This window comes from Periplaneta americana, chromosome 5, assembly GCF_040183065.1.
Source record: "Periplaneta americana isolate PAMFEO1 chromosome 5, P.americana_PAMFEO1_priV1, whole genome shotgun sequence".
Lineage (NCBI taxonomy): Eukaryota > Metazoa > Arthropoda > Insecta > Blattodea > Blattidae > Periplaneta > Periplaneta americana.
In genome coordinates, this window is record NC_091121.1 from 97422571 (window position 1) to 97440200 (window position 17630).

General features: G+C 35.6%; 1 protein-coding gene across 1 annotated transcript in view; it reads left to right on the top strand.

Annotated features, from left to right (window-relative positions):
- Positions 1–2518: 2518 nt before the first annotated feature.
- LOC138700028 (probable cytochrome P450 304a1) overlaps positions 2519–17630 on the top strand; it is a 38421-nt gene continuing 23309 nt past the window's right edge. The window contains exons 1-3 of the mRNA XM_069826319.1: positions 2519–2675; positions 6660–6908; positions 12816–12979. Coding sequence (XP_069682420.1) covers positions 2582–2675; positions 6660–6908; positions 12816–12979 — 507 coding nt within the window. The 5' untranslated portion in view covers positions 2519–2581. The remainder of the gene's footprint in view (positions 2676–6659; positions 6909–12815; positions 12980–17630) is intronic.

The following is a 17630-nucleotide window of genomic DNA, read 5'->3' on the forward strand; positions in this document are numbered from 1 at the left end:
TTAAGAAATATGCAGGAGCCGCCACTGCTCTATATAAAACTCTAGTTAGAAGTAAGCTAGAGTATGTGTCTGTAATATGGTCACCTCAGTTCCAGTCCCATCAGATGCAAATAGAAAGGATACAGAAAAGATTTTTACGTTATTTATATTTTTAAAAACATCACGTGTCGTCTTATGACAAGCAAATTTCATATAATCAGTTACTTTTTGAATTTAATTATAAAACTTTAAAATCTCGACGATTAATAAATAGCCAAATTTTACTCTATAAGACTGTTAACGGTATATTGAATAACTGTGATTTTCTTAAATTCCTTCAGTTCAGTGTAAAAATTACGTCATAGGCAACCTTTTATTATTAATATTCCTAGAACTGCTTTCTTCAAGAACTCTCCATTGTTTGTTATGTGTAATACTTACAACTCTCTGTCTTTAAACTGTGATTCTCAATTGGATTTCAGTTTAACAATTGAAAAATTTCATACAATATTAAAAAGAATTGTATTTTCTTAGATATTTAAATTATGAAGAAGTGTATTATAATGTTTTTACTCTAGTTTTTAAATAATTTTGCATCATTATATTGACATTTTGCACTATATTAATTGTAATATTATATTCTAGCATCTATTACCATTATGTATTTTCTTTCTTTCGTTTGTGTTGTTTGTTTTGCTGTTTTTTTCTCTTATTATGTATTTTGTGTATGTATCTGTGTAAGCCACCTGTAATTGGAAGCCTGCTTCTGTTGGTGGTGGATTTAAAATAAATAAATAAATATGTGTATGTATGTATGTAGGTGGGTAGATGTGTGTATGTATGTATGTATGTATGTATGTATGTATGTATGTATGCATGTATGCATGTATGTGTGTATGCATGCATGCATGTATGTATGTATGTATGTATGTATGTATGTATGTATGCATCCATACATGCATGTAAGCTTATGTATGCATTTATACATGTAATTAAGTGTATATATATTCGGTATTAATGTATATATATATATATATATTAATAACGAAAAAGCTCCTAAAATATGAATAAGGAAGAGAAAGTAATAATTGGCAGCAGTGATATGAATATGAATAAGTGGGATGTAACTAATATTATAGTAATTAAGTGACTCGTAGTCAGACAACTGTGCCTTATTTCAAATGACCTCACAAACTGCGTGAACCGTGTCGTGTTAACAAGCTCTTTCTCATTATGGTTGTTTGGTTGGTCGATTGGTAATGTTTTTATTTTGAGATCCTTTAATATGATTTGAACTTACGCCATTAATTAAAATATCACTATACGTGTTTAGCATTTGACTTCTAATCTTTAAAAATGTAATTCCTCCCTTCATATTTATAGTAATATTCAGAATGCTTACAAAAGTCAATTACACTTTCAATATTATAATATTATATAGAGGGCGACCCAATTTATGTGCAACTTTTTATTATACTGTAGTAGTGAAACCAACCAGGTTAAGTGACCCATTTCTCCGCTAAAATGTACCGTGTTCCGTACCATTAAAAGCACAAAAGAAGCTTTCATTTTATTTTACTTTATTGTGTTCTTAGTACGGTCCGAAACATTTAATGTAATCAGAAAAATGTAGTGTAAATCTTAAATATTAACCATGGCCACAAGACTATCTGTGTACGATCGAACAAAAATTGCTGCTCGAATGGAAGTGTGGCAGTCCCCAATTGGGGCAGAGATGGTAGAGAATAGTGAAAGGAAGAAATGCGACGCTGGACTACAAGACTATCAAGAGACTTCACGCCAACTTGATTCGCACTGGCTCAGTTACGCAACAGAACGGTGCTGGCCGACCAAAAACAGTGATCAAAGCAGCCGCTACTGAGGCCTTCCAGAGAAGTCCTAAGAAATCCATTCGACAGTACCAGCGGGAATTTGGTGTATTCTATGAGTCCGTGGAACAGTTGCTAAAGGAAATGAATTGGCGCTCATGGAAGCCACACTTAGTGCAAGTTCTGTCATGTGAGGACTGTGATATCGGAATGGAGTTTGCGGAGTCTCTACTAGCATGGATTCAAGAGGAACCTAAACTTTTGCGACACATTCTATGGACAGACGAGAGGAGTGTGGCCGGGTGCCAAATGAAATGCTTGTGAGAGCAATACAGAACGTTCAGCCACGTCTGGAAAATTGTGCAGCAAATGCTAGTGCTTACATCGAATTTTAATATTGGTGGGTTTTTAACCAATCCCAATGACTGGACTATTAGTTTTTGCTATTTTGATCCTGTCATAATAATTCATTTACTTGTGATAAACGAATAAAAAGTTGGACATAAATATGGGTCGCCATGATTACAAATAGAAATAATAGATGTGTATATCAGCATTAGTGTCGTACATTTAAGTTTCTGATAACATTTATTGACCTTTATCTTTGTGTAGTTTCATTTCACATTAGAAAGGCGAACAGTAGTAGCATATTACCAGGGGGTCATTGACTCCTTACCCCCGTTTAGTTGTTCGGCTATTCAGATTTCAGATGTTTTGATGTTGCTGTGTCCGCAGTCTCCAGACAGCGGCAGAACTCGAAGGAAGTCTTAAGGATGCTGTCCGCACTGCTACTTTTAGTTATCTCCACTCTATTACTGATCTACTTGTACAGGTTCTCCAAGCAACGGCCACCAAATTTTCCACCAGGTAAAGCACATTAAAATCAACTTCACACGCAATTAAATTTGACGTCTAAATTTCAGTCCTACCTGGGACATGGATATTACTCATTAATTTTCTGAGAGCGCTCTCCATGAACAAGTGAGTAGAGGGCGGATCTGTGCGCGGTTAGAAAACGAAACAAGTTAGACGCGACACGACGTACGCGACGCGAACAGTAGCAATACAGTCCATGCATACTCAACTTCAGGGACAATGTAACATAGATTCGCCTTCTACAAATGAGTCTATTTGTACACATTACGCAAAACGTAATTCCTTTACCATGTTCCGCATTATATTGTCGTTTCATTAAGTATTATTAGGAACATACCTAAGTGGGTCAGAAACCAAAATCCGTAAGACAACTTATGCCGTTTCTTAACTTGAATCAGCAGTTGCGGATGATCGATATGTTTAAAGGTGCATCTACACGGTTCAACTTTTCTTCCAACTTCACGCATTCAATTATGGATGCCTTTTTTTTTTTCTTTAAATGAGAGCGCGTGTGGAGCAATTGAAAGCTATCCATCGCCAGTGGATATCTTGTCTGTTATTTCGTTCAACAGTAGTATGTAGCGAGCAGCTGATTGTTCTAGGTGGCTGTGAACAAACTGAAATTGTTTTGATTGGTAATGGTGGACCATGGCAGCAAGTACGATTAGCTTTATTAAAGATTATCGCAAATATGAGTGCCTATGGAGTGTTCAACTACAATTCAGAGAATCGAGTAATCCTAAGTATTAGACTGATATTTAATATTTATTTATTAATATACAGGGTTTTTCATAAGTAAGGGATAATGCAATAAAAGTAAAATTAACTCATTTTTTTAAATGATCGGACATGTCAAATTTAATATTTTGAAAGGAAATTTTTGCAAAAAAGAAACAAAAATTTGAGCCAATATTGTACAGGGTGTGACACCATTTCCAACATTTTTAAAATGTCAACATTATTTTCTTCTGAAAGGCTGGTATCTTATTTAGTCATTTCTTTAGTTTCATTTATTTCATATAAAGAGTTTGGTTGCTATGGGAACAGTTTCATTGTTGGAGTGTTTAACGTATGGCATCCCTATTTGGTCATATTTATCGTACTTCCAAAATACACCTATTTGGTACTGGTATGTGAATTTTTGGGTATCGATCAGGTAGCTACCAGTTAATGTTTTCGCAGTAAATGATAATTACTCACCCAATATCGTTACGGTGACAGAAAACTAGGAGAGACAATGTTATAAATAAGTTACATTGATGGTAACTGTTACAAAAAGAAGTTACAGCTGTGACTGTCAATATAAATTTCTATACCAACCCAATGAAACAGATTAAATGAATGACTTCAAAAGTGCCGGTATCGGGTTTCGTGGCTCAAACGGACAATATGGCATCAGACAGCCACTTAAAATAAAGGAGAACAAGAGCATACCCAGCACCGCGGAAGGGAAATAGTCACATCCCCGACAGAATAATAGAACCCTAATTCACCGGCTTATAACTGGAATCACTGTCATTTGAACCGCATCAGATAAAGAAAATAAGTAACTCAATTTTTTTTTTTTTTGCTAGAGGGAAAAATGTATAGTTTCTCATATTATTTTCACCCTCTATCATTTTATTAATATCCTCATCCATCATTATTCTGAAAGTAAAACTAATAAATTAGCTAAGAATAATCAGAAAAATAACAGCTAGACTTCGAAAAGGCAAATACAATAAATTAATGAACTCGAATCTGTTGATACAGAACTAGGCTACTATATTAATAATACACAGCTGTTTTTCAGTTTAGTCAACATATTATTTTCTCCTAGTCACGTATTTACAAATGCCATATAATTTTATTGACATGAAAATAAATTTAACTGATGATTATACAAAAAAGGATGTAGCTACTTTTGCAATTGAAGTTTGAGATTGCCATTTTCTCATAATAATTTAGCTGTTTTTGCAATATTGTAAGTCGACTGATGGATATAACTTCAGTTGCAATTGACCACAATAGCGATTTAACTTCTCTCGGAACTTGATTAACTTTTTTCTCGATTTTTATGGTATTAGGTTGGTGCATAAGTTCGTAGCGTTTTTTCATAAGCTTATTAAACACATCAGATACACATAAGAGAGAAATTAATAGTCATCAACAATATTCTCCTTCACTATTAACAACAGTCTGCCAACATTGGAGTAGTTTTTCGATTCCACGCTTGTAGAAATCGCGTGGTTTTGAGTTAAAGAAATCGCCAAGCCATGTTCGGAGCGCATTTTCATCCGGAAAGGAAGTTCCTTGAAGTTGTTCGCTAGAGAGCGGAAAAGATGAAAATCTGAAAACGCAAGATCAGGTGAATAAGTTGGGTGCAGAATGACTTGTCAACCCAACTCCTGGATAATGTTTTATGTCAGGTTAGCAGAGTGCGGTCATGCGTTATCGTACAGTAGTATCACTTCACGCAGTCTTGTTGGTCTTTTTCTTGGATTTCGTGTGCAAGACGTCTCAGTTGGTGGCAATAAAACTTGGCAGGGGGTGGTTACACCTCGGGGAAGCAATTCGTAGTACAGCACACCCTCGCAGTTCCACCAGATGCATAACATTATCTTTTGTAGATGCGCGCTTGCGTTTGTACGGGGAGTTGCTTTTTTTTCGGGCTCAGCCATTCCTCTCTTTTCCTTATATTAGCTAAAGACACCATTTATCGTCACCAGTAATGATACTGGATAGGAATGTTCAATGTTGTTCACGAGCCAATCGATGACGAGCAAGCAAAGATGTACATATGGCCACACGCTGATTTTTGTGGTTTTGGCTTAGAACATGCAGTACCCATAAACCTGATTTTTTAACTCTGCCCATTGAATGCAAATGTCGATGATGGTGGAATGGTCACAGTTCATCACATTTACCAGTACTCGGGTACACTGATGTGGATCACTGTGGATGAATGTGTTTAAACGGTCTTCATCAAACCCCCAAAGGTCTTGCTGAACGTGGAGTTTCACTAATGTCAAAAAGACTCTCCTTAAAACGATAAAACCATTTTCTTGCCATGCTCTCTCCGATAGCATTGTCTCCATATACGGCGCAAATGTTTCTGGTCGCCTTCGCTCCTTTCGTCCCTCTATTGAATCCAAAAAGAAGAATATGTCGCCAATGTTCCACTTTCTCCACTTGATACCCCATTTTATAGCGTCCACGGCTCCACTCACTATCTGCAAAAATGAAAACTTTAATATGTAAACTCAAGCACAACAATTGAACTTCAAATAAAAAATGACAATCGATACATAAACCTATAGCAACCGGAGTACCAACACGCGAAACAAAAATGCTACGAACTTATTTATTTATTATTTATTTATTTATTTATTTATTTATTTATTTATTTATTCTGGTGTAGTTAAGGCCATCAGGCCTTCTCTTCCACAACACCAGGAATACAAATACAATAATAGAAATAAACAGAAAAAAATACACTATAATATACAAAGTAAAGCTACTCAAGAAATAAAGAGAGAGAAAAAAACACTATAAACAAAGTAAAGCCACACAAAAATATACAGGTTGCTGTCACACAAACTTTAAATGAGTGATTAAGTATCACCAACCTAAATGTAACTGTTGTTGCATATGTTTAAAATGTTCAATTCGTAACCAAGGAGCAAAGGAATTCAGGGGTACGAATTTTATACATGTTGTTGTTTAGTCAACTGTCCGAAGATAGGTTTGAACCCCACAAGTGATACCAACATGGCACCACTTATGAGGCAACTACGCCAGGATATATTCCATTCCCCCCTCATTGCAAACATCGCGGATTAGCTACATATTCCACTAATCAGACTTTAGATGTAGGCCTTTACAAACAATTGTTCTTCCTCTGACATATCGTATCGTCAAGTGAAAGGTATATACACTCTTAGATGTTTTTGTCAATGGCCTACTCAAATGATTTAAATCATATTTATTTTACAGGTCCGCCTCGCTTGCCTATATGGGGGTCCTACTTCCTGGTGTTGCTGAACAACTTCAAGTTTACTCACATTGGATTCCATAAGTTGGCTGAGAAGTACTGCACAAAGATACTAGGTCTGCATTTAGGCCCCTATCCAACGGTTGTGGTGAACAGCTATGAACTGATACGGGAGGTGCTGTTGCGACCCGAGTTCCAGGGCAGGGTGAAACTGTCCGTCATTGGGGAAAGGACATATGACAAGAACCTGGGTGAGAGTTACTTCGAGGGCATACTAACGGGAATGAGGTCATTCCATAAAAAATAACTCTTAGGACGTAGTAAGAAGTGTACTCGAACAATGCTGCACATAAAAGTACTTGTAAAGATTACTAAATAAGAAATCAATAGGCCGAATATGGATTGTATAAAGAACGAAGTACGACAGTAAAACCATAAGAAATGTCTTGGATTTGTTCAGTCAGAAATAAATTTCGAGTATGACAATGTTCAACCGTAAAGAGCATTAGAATTATTCAATACAATTATTTCTTTTTAGTTAGCTAGAAATTTTGTTTTAATTTTTAGACACTTTGTAAATTTTAAGTTTCTAGGCCTACTTGTCGAGTTTTGCTTCCTTCTCATCTACGACTCCCAGAACACTAAGATGTTCACGCATATAGATAACTCTGGTGAAGTTTCAATGTCTGTTGTTACTCGCGAGAAAAAGAGCGCTGTATGAAGTGGCAGGGGCAAGTAATTCGTGATATGAATGCCTAACTCTTATCTAAATCAAATTGTTGAATTGAATTCTTTGTAAATTCATACATATATATGTATACTTTTGCTGGTTGAGTGGAAGAGAAGGCCTTACGGCCTTAACTCTGCCAGTTAAAATAAATCATTATTATTATTACATTATGTGACACAATAGCAATATTATTCATTAACAAATATGAGGACTTCATTAGTTGCTGGTCATTCTTCTTGTGCTTACGAAATAAGAAGTTAAGCTCTTGCAGAATCCCAGTTTTCTATCTCAAAATGCTTACCTATCATCCTTCCACAATCCCTTAGATTTCTTCGGTTTAATTCTGAAACACCCGATATATATTACAGTATTTGGAGTGTCATACTTTCCCAATCAGCCAAAATGAACAAACTTAATCCTCTCTCAAACCTCTTTCATCTGGAACCACACAAGCACACACACACACACACACACACATAGACATATATATGCAGGGAGAACCGTAAGTAATTCAATTAATTCCAAGAGGTTATTCTTTAAGAAAGTTTAAACAAAAAACTTTAATATTATTTTGCTCGCTTTTACTTTCTTTTCGAGAAAAAAAAATATGAAGCATTTCATAGCGTATTTTTGAAAGGTATTGAATTAATTTCCGATATGTTCAATTAGTTTAAGAGAGCAGTGTATAATAATAATAATAATAATAGTAATAATAATAATAATAATAATAATAATAAATTATTGAAAGAATTTTAGTTTTGTTTTATAAATGTGCCGAAATTTGATCTCAACAAAAGTAAGTCTTCGTTCTGCAAGGGAATTTTAAAACTTGATGTTCTCTGACAACCCTGTAAAGGTTATTGCCTGGACATAGGCCTATGCAGCTAGCGTAATGCGAGAGACGGATGAGGCAAAGAGAAATGTAAACATTAGACACACAATTACGTTTACGGGAAATTTGATTTCTTGTATGTATGTTTGCCTGTTACTACTTTAAAAATTGAAGTGGGAGGGAACTATTTCTAACTGGCTGAAGAAAATGCTTGTAGTACAAAAAAACGGAAATTTTTTTAATCATTAATTGAAACGTCGCGTCGGCTGGAACAACTATCTACGAATTATAGAAACCAAAATAGATAAACCCAAGGCACCTTCACAAACAGAAAATGTTAATAAAACTATTCTGTTATAAGTTACATTTAGTAAAATTTACAGGAGCTGCAAAAATGTGCACACGTACAACGTTGTTCTTATAGGGTAGCAAACTTTTGAGTGGACAAATTTCACGTACGGTACTGCATTGATGAACAGTTGCAAGCCAAAGAGTATAGCAAGGTAACATGACATACAACATTATTACACGGAAACACACCGAATGAAAATTTTGTAACTTACAACGTTGTTCCAGCCGACGCTTCAATTAGATTTGCATAACGTAAAATATGCTTTTCTTATTGTCTGTGTTCGCCGAATACTTGATTAAAATTAAACCGAAGAGTTTAAAAATAATATTTTTAATTCAATTCGTTTAATGTAAAGTAAGCAAATAGTGTTTTTATTTTTTTCTTTAGAGTTTATATTTTAATTTTTTTATATAACGTGATCGTGACATACGCATCATTATTGTTTATGTTCTCTATAATATTCGATTGAAATGGGATAGTAGAAACATTTCTTAATCTTTTCAATTTATTTTGAAATAACCGTATCTTATTGTATGTATTTTCTGAACATCTAATACAAATTAGATTGTAGTTTATTTTACATTTTCCAAGATTTTATTTAACGTGAAATGAGCAGTGTTCATTCTCCGCTCTCTAACACAGTTTAATCAGAAAAATAATCGGTATATCATCTGTATTTCTTCTTGTGAGTTTAAAAACAATGCACATAGCAATAACCTTCCACTTCCCTCTTCATAACAAGCCAGATGAAGGGGTTGATCAGAGCAACACAGACTCACGTGCGCTCCATACTGATTACCAGGATAAGGGATTTGGAGTACTATAAGATAATGGTGAAACGTAGTATATACGAGTATAGCCCAAAGTTTAGTGAACTGGAACCGAGCTACTGCATTAATAGGCCTAAAGCAGAAGTACAGTTCAGTCATGGAAAATTACACGCAACTTGCTACAAAATTATTTGAGAAAAAATGAATATACTTACTTACTTACTTACTTACTTACTTACTTACTTACTTACTTACTTACTTACTTACTTACTTACTTACTTACTTACTTACTTATAGCTTTTAAGGAACCCGGAGGTTCATTTCCGCCCTCGGTCTCTGTCCTGAGCAAGATTAATCCAGTCTCTACCATCATATCCCACCTCCCTCAAATCCATTTTAATATTATCCTCCTATCTACGTCTCGGGCTCCCCAAAGGTCTTATTCCCTCCGGCCTCCCAACTAACACTCTAGGCTTATATGCATTTCTAGATTCGCACATATGGAATGTATTACATAATTTAAATAAATATATTGGCCTGCATATATATATATATATATATATATATACAGGCGCGGATCTAGAATTTAATAATAGGGGGGGGGGCTAATAATAATTGAGGGGCTGGGTGCAAGAAGGGCATTTTAGAGGATGTGCCCTTTTTGAGTAAAACGCTTTATTGTGATCTCTGATCTGTTATGCATATGATCACAAAGTTGTAGTTCAATACTGTAATTATAGAGGTCAGGAGTACCGGTACACAAAATGTAAAGGCATGCATAGATAACATTATTACGGTTTGAGTTTCCAACATCAATTTTCTCTAAACTTGCATTTGAGAGAAGTGCCTTTCTTGCACCAACCCCTCAATTAACATATGAATACAGTAGTATAATCACTACACAGAACAATGGGATTAAAAACAAATAAATAAACCACAACAATATTGTCACTCTTAGGTTCTAAGTCTTCAGTTAGTTCTAATTTTAAGGAAATGGTGACTGGAATGGAAAGTCGATTAAATGTTACTTACAGTTTAACGAAGCTGAAGTCGTCTGGGATGTTTTACTTTGGTTAACCTCTTCAACAATTTTCTTTTCAATAATGGTGCCACAGCAGTTTATGAGATCGTTTTGCGTTGTTTTACTTGTTAGAGAAGAGTTTTTTTGGGGCATCTTTAAGATGAATATGCAGAATCTGATCACCGGCATCAACGCGATATTTAAGAAGCTCCTTGGAATTACCTTCGTTTTGATTTTCGCTTTCCAAGTCAATCGCACCATCATCCCTGTGTCCTCGTAATGGAATATTTTGTCGGCCGCACAAAATAATTGTTTTTACTATTGGGACAAATTTCATCCTGTTTTCGCGCATTGTTTGTAATACTTCATTATTCAACTGAACCAGAACGTTCTCTACCTTACCTTCAAACACTCGTTTAAAGTTGTCACATTTTAAGAGAGCAGTTTTGTTATAACTGTTCTCTGAATGTCTCCTGAATATTTCAGAGGCCTTTTTGAATTTTCTTAGAGGTTTCGTAACTAAATTGTGTAACGTAAGTTTGCTTCGCCCTCCCTCTTTAGTTCCGAATAAAACGCACACGTGACAGAACGCACCTTCATCCTTCTTACTGTAAGAGAGCCATGGAAATCTTTTAAGCCACGCATGCTGAAATTGTCTAGACTGTCCCGATTCTAGTGTCCTCGGAAATGGATATTTTTCGTCTGGAACCCATGGATTTGTTAGAGCTTTGTATTTTATCTCGTCACTGCATATTTATTTTTCCACTAAGCAACCAATATCTAATACATTATGAGTCGTCGAACTAGCGTCATCACTTTCACCGCACATAACCGATTCCCTGTTACGGTATTAACAGGCATACACTTTTCTTCATCAGTTGTATCATTGTCATCCGTATTGCACTTTTCTTTCACTTCACCACACGCCTTCTTGAAAAATTGTAAGATATTTGTTTGAAACTAATGTTTCGACATTTTATAATTTCTTATAACTGTTACACTAAATAATTCACCTGTGCAGACTGATCACTTCTCGTCTCAATTCAGAAGTCGAATGTAGTGGCTATTGTAAACTACGATAACAAAGATATTGGTAGCAGCCTAGCTACAGTGTGGTAGAGGTGGTTACCGTTAGATTTCCGTTCCGAAGTCCGAGCTATTGTTAAAGCCCATGGTAACGACCCCTAAGGAATGCGACCACTTACCTGATCTATTCACTGCGAACTGTAAAGAGAGTTTGTATGTCAAAGTAAAATAGCAAAATAATATGAAGTTTAGAGAGTGAAGAAATCATAGAAGTTATATGAATAAAAAAATAATGCTTTGTACATTTTAAATAAAAAAAGTCTTTGAAATGATAGGGGGTCTATAGCCCCCCAGACCCCCCCCCTTGTATCCGCGCCTGTATATATATATATCCTATATATCCACTGTTGTGATGTGAATATGTCTATAAGTTCGGTCCAGTGCTAGGATGCCATTACGAAACGTTGACCGACATATTTTCAGACGAGTTTTGTCGCGCCTATAATTTTATTTCTACACTACACGACAAATTCCAATGAAGTATAAGGTGACTGACAGACGAAGGGTCAATGTATCCACCATAACCTTGAGTTGGAGTGGGTGACGTCATCTAGCGATACGCAGGGGAGGGGGGGGGGACTTAAGGCACGAATTGGCGAGTCGCGCAGCAGCCGAGGCAGTGTAAATCGAGTCTCAGAAATAAATTTGTCATCATAAGCACGTTTGTGTTTAATAGTACTTACATGGCGCTTTACGTTAAACTCCTAAAACCTGGCATATAACTTTTACAAAATTTGCAGAATAGTTTATTGTTTTAAATAACAAACACACCATCAAATTCAGAAATACGTGCTCTTAATTTTGTATACACAGTACTTGTGTTATTATTCGTCATATCTCTGTAATAAAAGTGCACGAACTGCTGACACACACTTGAACACAACTGCACTGCTTAATGTTTAGTTGTTTATACTCTGGCGGAACAAGTACTGTGCAGGTTCTTAAATAATTTCGCAACACGTTGCGTGTAATTTTCATTGACTGAACTGTATTCCTGCTTGATCAGTGAAGTAGCTCGGTTCAAGTTCATAACTACTTTGGCTGTATATACAGTATTTCACCAATACTTTATAGTACTCCAAATCCCTTGCCCTGCTGATTACACAGCGTTACACGATCTCGTAATTCACAAATTTTAAAATGTACATTTTTCTGGAAAATTATTCAAAACGCAGCAAAACGTTATTTGACTTTTTATTTCCCTTTACTAAAGGAATCATCCACCAGAATTAATGACATTACTTACGGTTAACCGGTATATATGAGATAGAGATCGTTCATCTTGGCCATTCTTAGTGATTGATTTGATGTGGTTTGACTTGAATCATCGGAGGACATTCTAAAACGGACGAAACAAAATTTTTCAGGGGTCATCTTCACAGATGAAGTATTTTGGGTACAGCAGAGACGTTTCTCTTTGAGGCATATGCGAGACTATGGATTTGGAAGAAGGTTCCCTCAACTGGAAGGCATCGGACAAGAGGAGATGCAGGACATGTTGGATCTGCTCAATGGACAGCGAGAGGATAAGGTTAAGCTGTTACTATTAAATCAGTACTCAATTGATATGTATCGTTGTTGGACGTTACACATACAACACAATGCATACCTGACAAATAATTACTTTATTAAACTTACAGAAAATTTTAGTATAAGCAACAATTTATTTAAATTTGTGTTCCGGAAATGTTCAGCAGGTTATTCAGATGATATGTTCCATTCATTGATGCAATATTTTTACAAGTGCATGTCACATCTTAATACACGGTAAATTTTATATTTTTCTAATGCAGACCAAATAATCTTGAATTAAATGTATGGATAATAATGTATTATCTTAACATTAGTTTTATTTGTTTATTTTAATAGGATACTAATAAATTCCACTTGGCTGAAGTTAAATACTACATATCAACAAAGGACAAATATATTCAAATGAATTGTTATCTTATTCTCAGTTATTATCGGTTCTATTAGAGGAGTGGTTCTCAAAGTGGTGCTCGCAAACCCTTGGGGGGGGGGGGAGGTCATGTAAAGAACTGAGAGACGTCACGATAGATTTACAAAATGAAAAAAAGCTTTATTAACATATACGTATTTATTTTGTATTTAGAAACATAAACACCGTTGAACATAAATATAAAAATGTCTCAGTAATTATAAAGTAAAAAAATAATTGATGTGACTATTACACTTTTACTACACCATACCACTTTTGACCAATGAAACAGTACTAAGAAAGAACTATTTCCACCAATCGCTACAATTTTATCACTTCCCTAGCATTTGTTTGTTTTTATCGCTTCCCTAGCATTTGTTTGTTTTTATCACTTTCCTAGCATTTGTTTATTTGTTTGTCAACATTTCAAAATTCAAATTCTTTACGGTACTAAAAAACATGCTTTGCGATCGTCATTTGTTTCCTATGTAGATAGTCAATTGAAAATGGCGGCTCCATTCAAACGTTTTAGTGAAGCTAACATTAGTGAAATATAATTTTAGTAAGTCAATTAATACCTATTTTATTGTATTAGAGTACTTTATTTCTTCTAATCTTTATATAGGGTAAACTAGGTAGTTATTGACCAGTATACGGTAATTGACCGCTTCCTTTTTTCAAGTATATTGTGAATAAACCACGATCGTGATTTCACTTTTTGCTGCATATACCTCTAGTAGCAACCCTTATTTGTGGTTAGTTGTCGCTGTTCATCCCACTGAGTTAGTGTCTGTTGTCTGAGAGGACTGAAATCGATTGGAAATGCAACTGAACCTAAACAAGTGTAAGTAACTAGAGAAATTGCTAAGAATAATGCATCCAATAATTTATTTATTCTGCAAAGGATACATAAATTCTGGTGCTCGTTTTTACGCTCACAGTGTGAGAAAAGGTATAAGGTTTCCGTCCACAGAATATTATTTTGTTAAAGTTTTTATATGACATAAAAATGCCCCGTGGTCAATCACTATAAAGTGAATGGCCGCAAACTACAGTGATTGGTCGTTCATAAATTATTTGTTAGAATAATGACCAATTTGCTCCAATTCTATATATGTTATCGGTTAAATGATGGGGATTTTTACAGGACTGATACTATATTATAATGCCTAAGCCAGGTAAAGTGCATTATACAGGGGAAGCTTTACGAAACGCTACAGAACCTGTCCACAGTGGATTTGATTTAAATGAAGCTGCCAAGAAGTTTGGTGTCCTAAAAGCAACCTTAGCGTCCAGAAGCAAATATCCCGTTGAAGGAAAAGTGTTCTTTGGTCCTCGTCCAGTGCTGGGTGAAGCCATTTGTAATAACATCAGAGAAATGACACACACTTGCTTCTGATAAGGCACAAAAGAGAAAAATGGAAGAAGAGGCAAGAGAAGGAAGGAAGCGAATAAGAAATGAAATAAAAGGCAGCGAGAAGAGTTCTTTTCTTATTTTTTTAACTTGGTTATTTAACGACACTGTATCAACTATGAGGTTATTTAGCGTCGATGGGATTGATGATAGCGAGATGGTATTTGGCGAGATGAGGCCGAGGATTCGTCATAGATTACCTGAAATTTGCCTTACGGTTGGGCAAAACCTCGGAAAAACCCAACCAGGTAATCAGCCCAAGGTGGAATTGAACCCGCGCCCGAACGAAACTTCGGATCGGCAGGCAAACACCTTTGCCGACAGAGCTACGCCGGTGGCGAATAGTTCTTAATGAGAAAGATCAGAAGAAGAGAAACGAAACAGACAAGAAAAAAGTGAAAATTGTGAAAATGTGTTGTTCAATCACTAATAAGCGTATGGCCAATAACTGTGCAGTAGACGGTCAATCACTAATAAGCGTGTGGTCAATAACTGTGCAGTAGACGGTCAATAACTGTAAAAGTGGACTTGTTGTGTTTATTTAATTTATCTTTGCATTAAAATTTTATTTTTTCTTTTGTTTATTGATTTTGATTTGTTTCTGAATCTTCACTTGACCCAATGCCTTTAAAATTCTCTCAATAAGTTACCACTGTTTTCCGCTATTTCATTGTTTTATTATTCATTAGCTTAAGTGGTCAATCACTATACAGTTTACCCTACTTTCTTTTGTTTTTATCACCTCAAAATGATGTCCCTTTGCTGCTAGAGAAGCCTGATACTTTTTGAACACGTTATTAAACACGTGACGAATTTCGGCTGTCGAAATTGTTGAAATCACAATCACTGAAATGCTAAACAAGCCAACGATTTTCTCGGACCTCTTTCTAAGGTCGCCCCTATCTCGTCTAATTTTTTCTCTGTTAGAACGCTTGATTTTTAGTTTTCTTTATGTTTAACACAGATCCAGTTTCTTTAATTTTTTTTTAGTAATTTGCATACCGTCGATTTATTGGGAACATGTACGCCGGGAAATTTCTGTATAACAGCAAGCTGACATTCCACATACGGCTCTGCTCTTGAATAGTTTAACACAATAAACACTCGTTGCTCCCAAGTGTATAACATAGTGAACGAAATTACACACAATAAGAATGAACAAACGTGTACTTAATCACACAGAAAACAAAACTGAACGAGTGATACGCACTGTTTAAATCTAAGTCGCCTGCGAGACCAATCTTGTTAAGAGAAACGGGCAAGGCCGCCAGCTGCGCAATCAGTGAGTGCTGCCTTCCTGCCAAGCTAATGCTTTCCGAGCAACGCCCGAGACCGCGAGTTGGTTCGCACATGAGAAACCCGTTACATTGCATAAAAAATTTAAATTATGGTTTATTTAACGACGCTCGCAACTGCAGAGGTTATATCAGCGTCGCGCTGGTGTGTCGGAATTTTGTCCCACAGGAGTTCTTTCACATACCAGTAAATCTACTGACATGAGTCGGTCGCATTTAAACACACTTAAATGTCACCGACCTAGGCCGGGATCGAACCCACAACCTCGAGCATAGAAGGCCAGCGCTATACTGACTACCCTATCGAGTCCGACGTTATATTACAGTATATTCATAATCATACCTGAATTTAGTTACAGGAAAATAAAAAACTGTGATTTCTGAGGTTTTGTATTTCATGGAGTTACGACACTTTAGAAATAAACTTTTCAATTACGAACAATTAATCGTGTCTCTACAAGACATTCTCTCGAAAGCAGAAACTATTATTAGGATATTCCAAAGTGAAATGAATTGTGAAGATGAAAATAGTTTTATAGCAGGGATAAAAAGTAGCTAAGCGTGACAAAAATTTTGGGTAAGCTGGGCCGAAGGCATGGTGATCTAGGCCTTGCTTTGCGTCGCTAAAGATAAACGAAACGCGGAAACGCTCCTGTTTTTAATTAACTAAATTCTAAATTGATCTTGTCCCTTCTTCGAAAATGTTTGGGAAAGCTTACCCTGCCTACCCTGAAGCTTCGCCACCCCTACTACCAATATGAAAGCGCTCCGTTCTACCAGGAAAATAGAAAAGAAGAGGTCAGCGACTTGTCAGGCAAAAGTGACAGTGAATAAAGTCTACATACTGTAAGTAAATATATAAAAAAAAACGAATCTTACTAATAAAATTTGTTTTATAAAAATAAAAGTGAACGGCAGTCAAAATCATATCTGACAACATAAAAAGTGGAGAATTCTAGGAAAATACTGATATTCCCTAGCAATATTTTAAAGTTACAAAATACGCTTTGTAATAAAAGAGACTTCTTAGTCAAATTTCATCATGGTAGGCCTAATATTCTTTCCTCTTCAGGAGATATTTTCTTGAAGTATTTCATCATTATACTATTATATTAAATCACCCATAATTCATACAGTAAACATCCATAAGAGCATAAGTAACTTAACAAAGTACACTGGAAAAGTAGTTTCTCTGTTCTATAGACTTGTTTCACTTGTACTTATTCATCCACAACTTCACGTACATAATTTGAGTTACAATAAACAACAAGCAACTTTTCAAGATTAACGCACAAACTTCTATCACATTTATTGGACAAAATCAGTGTGTCGATGATTAATGTAAAAATAATGAGACGTCGGTAGAGCCAACTGTTTTCCCGTAAATCGATGAGCATGAATCCATTAATGTAACGATGAAGTACTAAATAAAGTGCGAAATCCTAATTCCACATATCTTCATCTTCTAATTCCATGTCCACTGTAGGCTATCTAAAGAAAATAACACTCCTTCATTCAGATTTGATAATTGCAT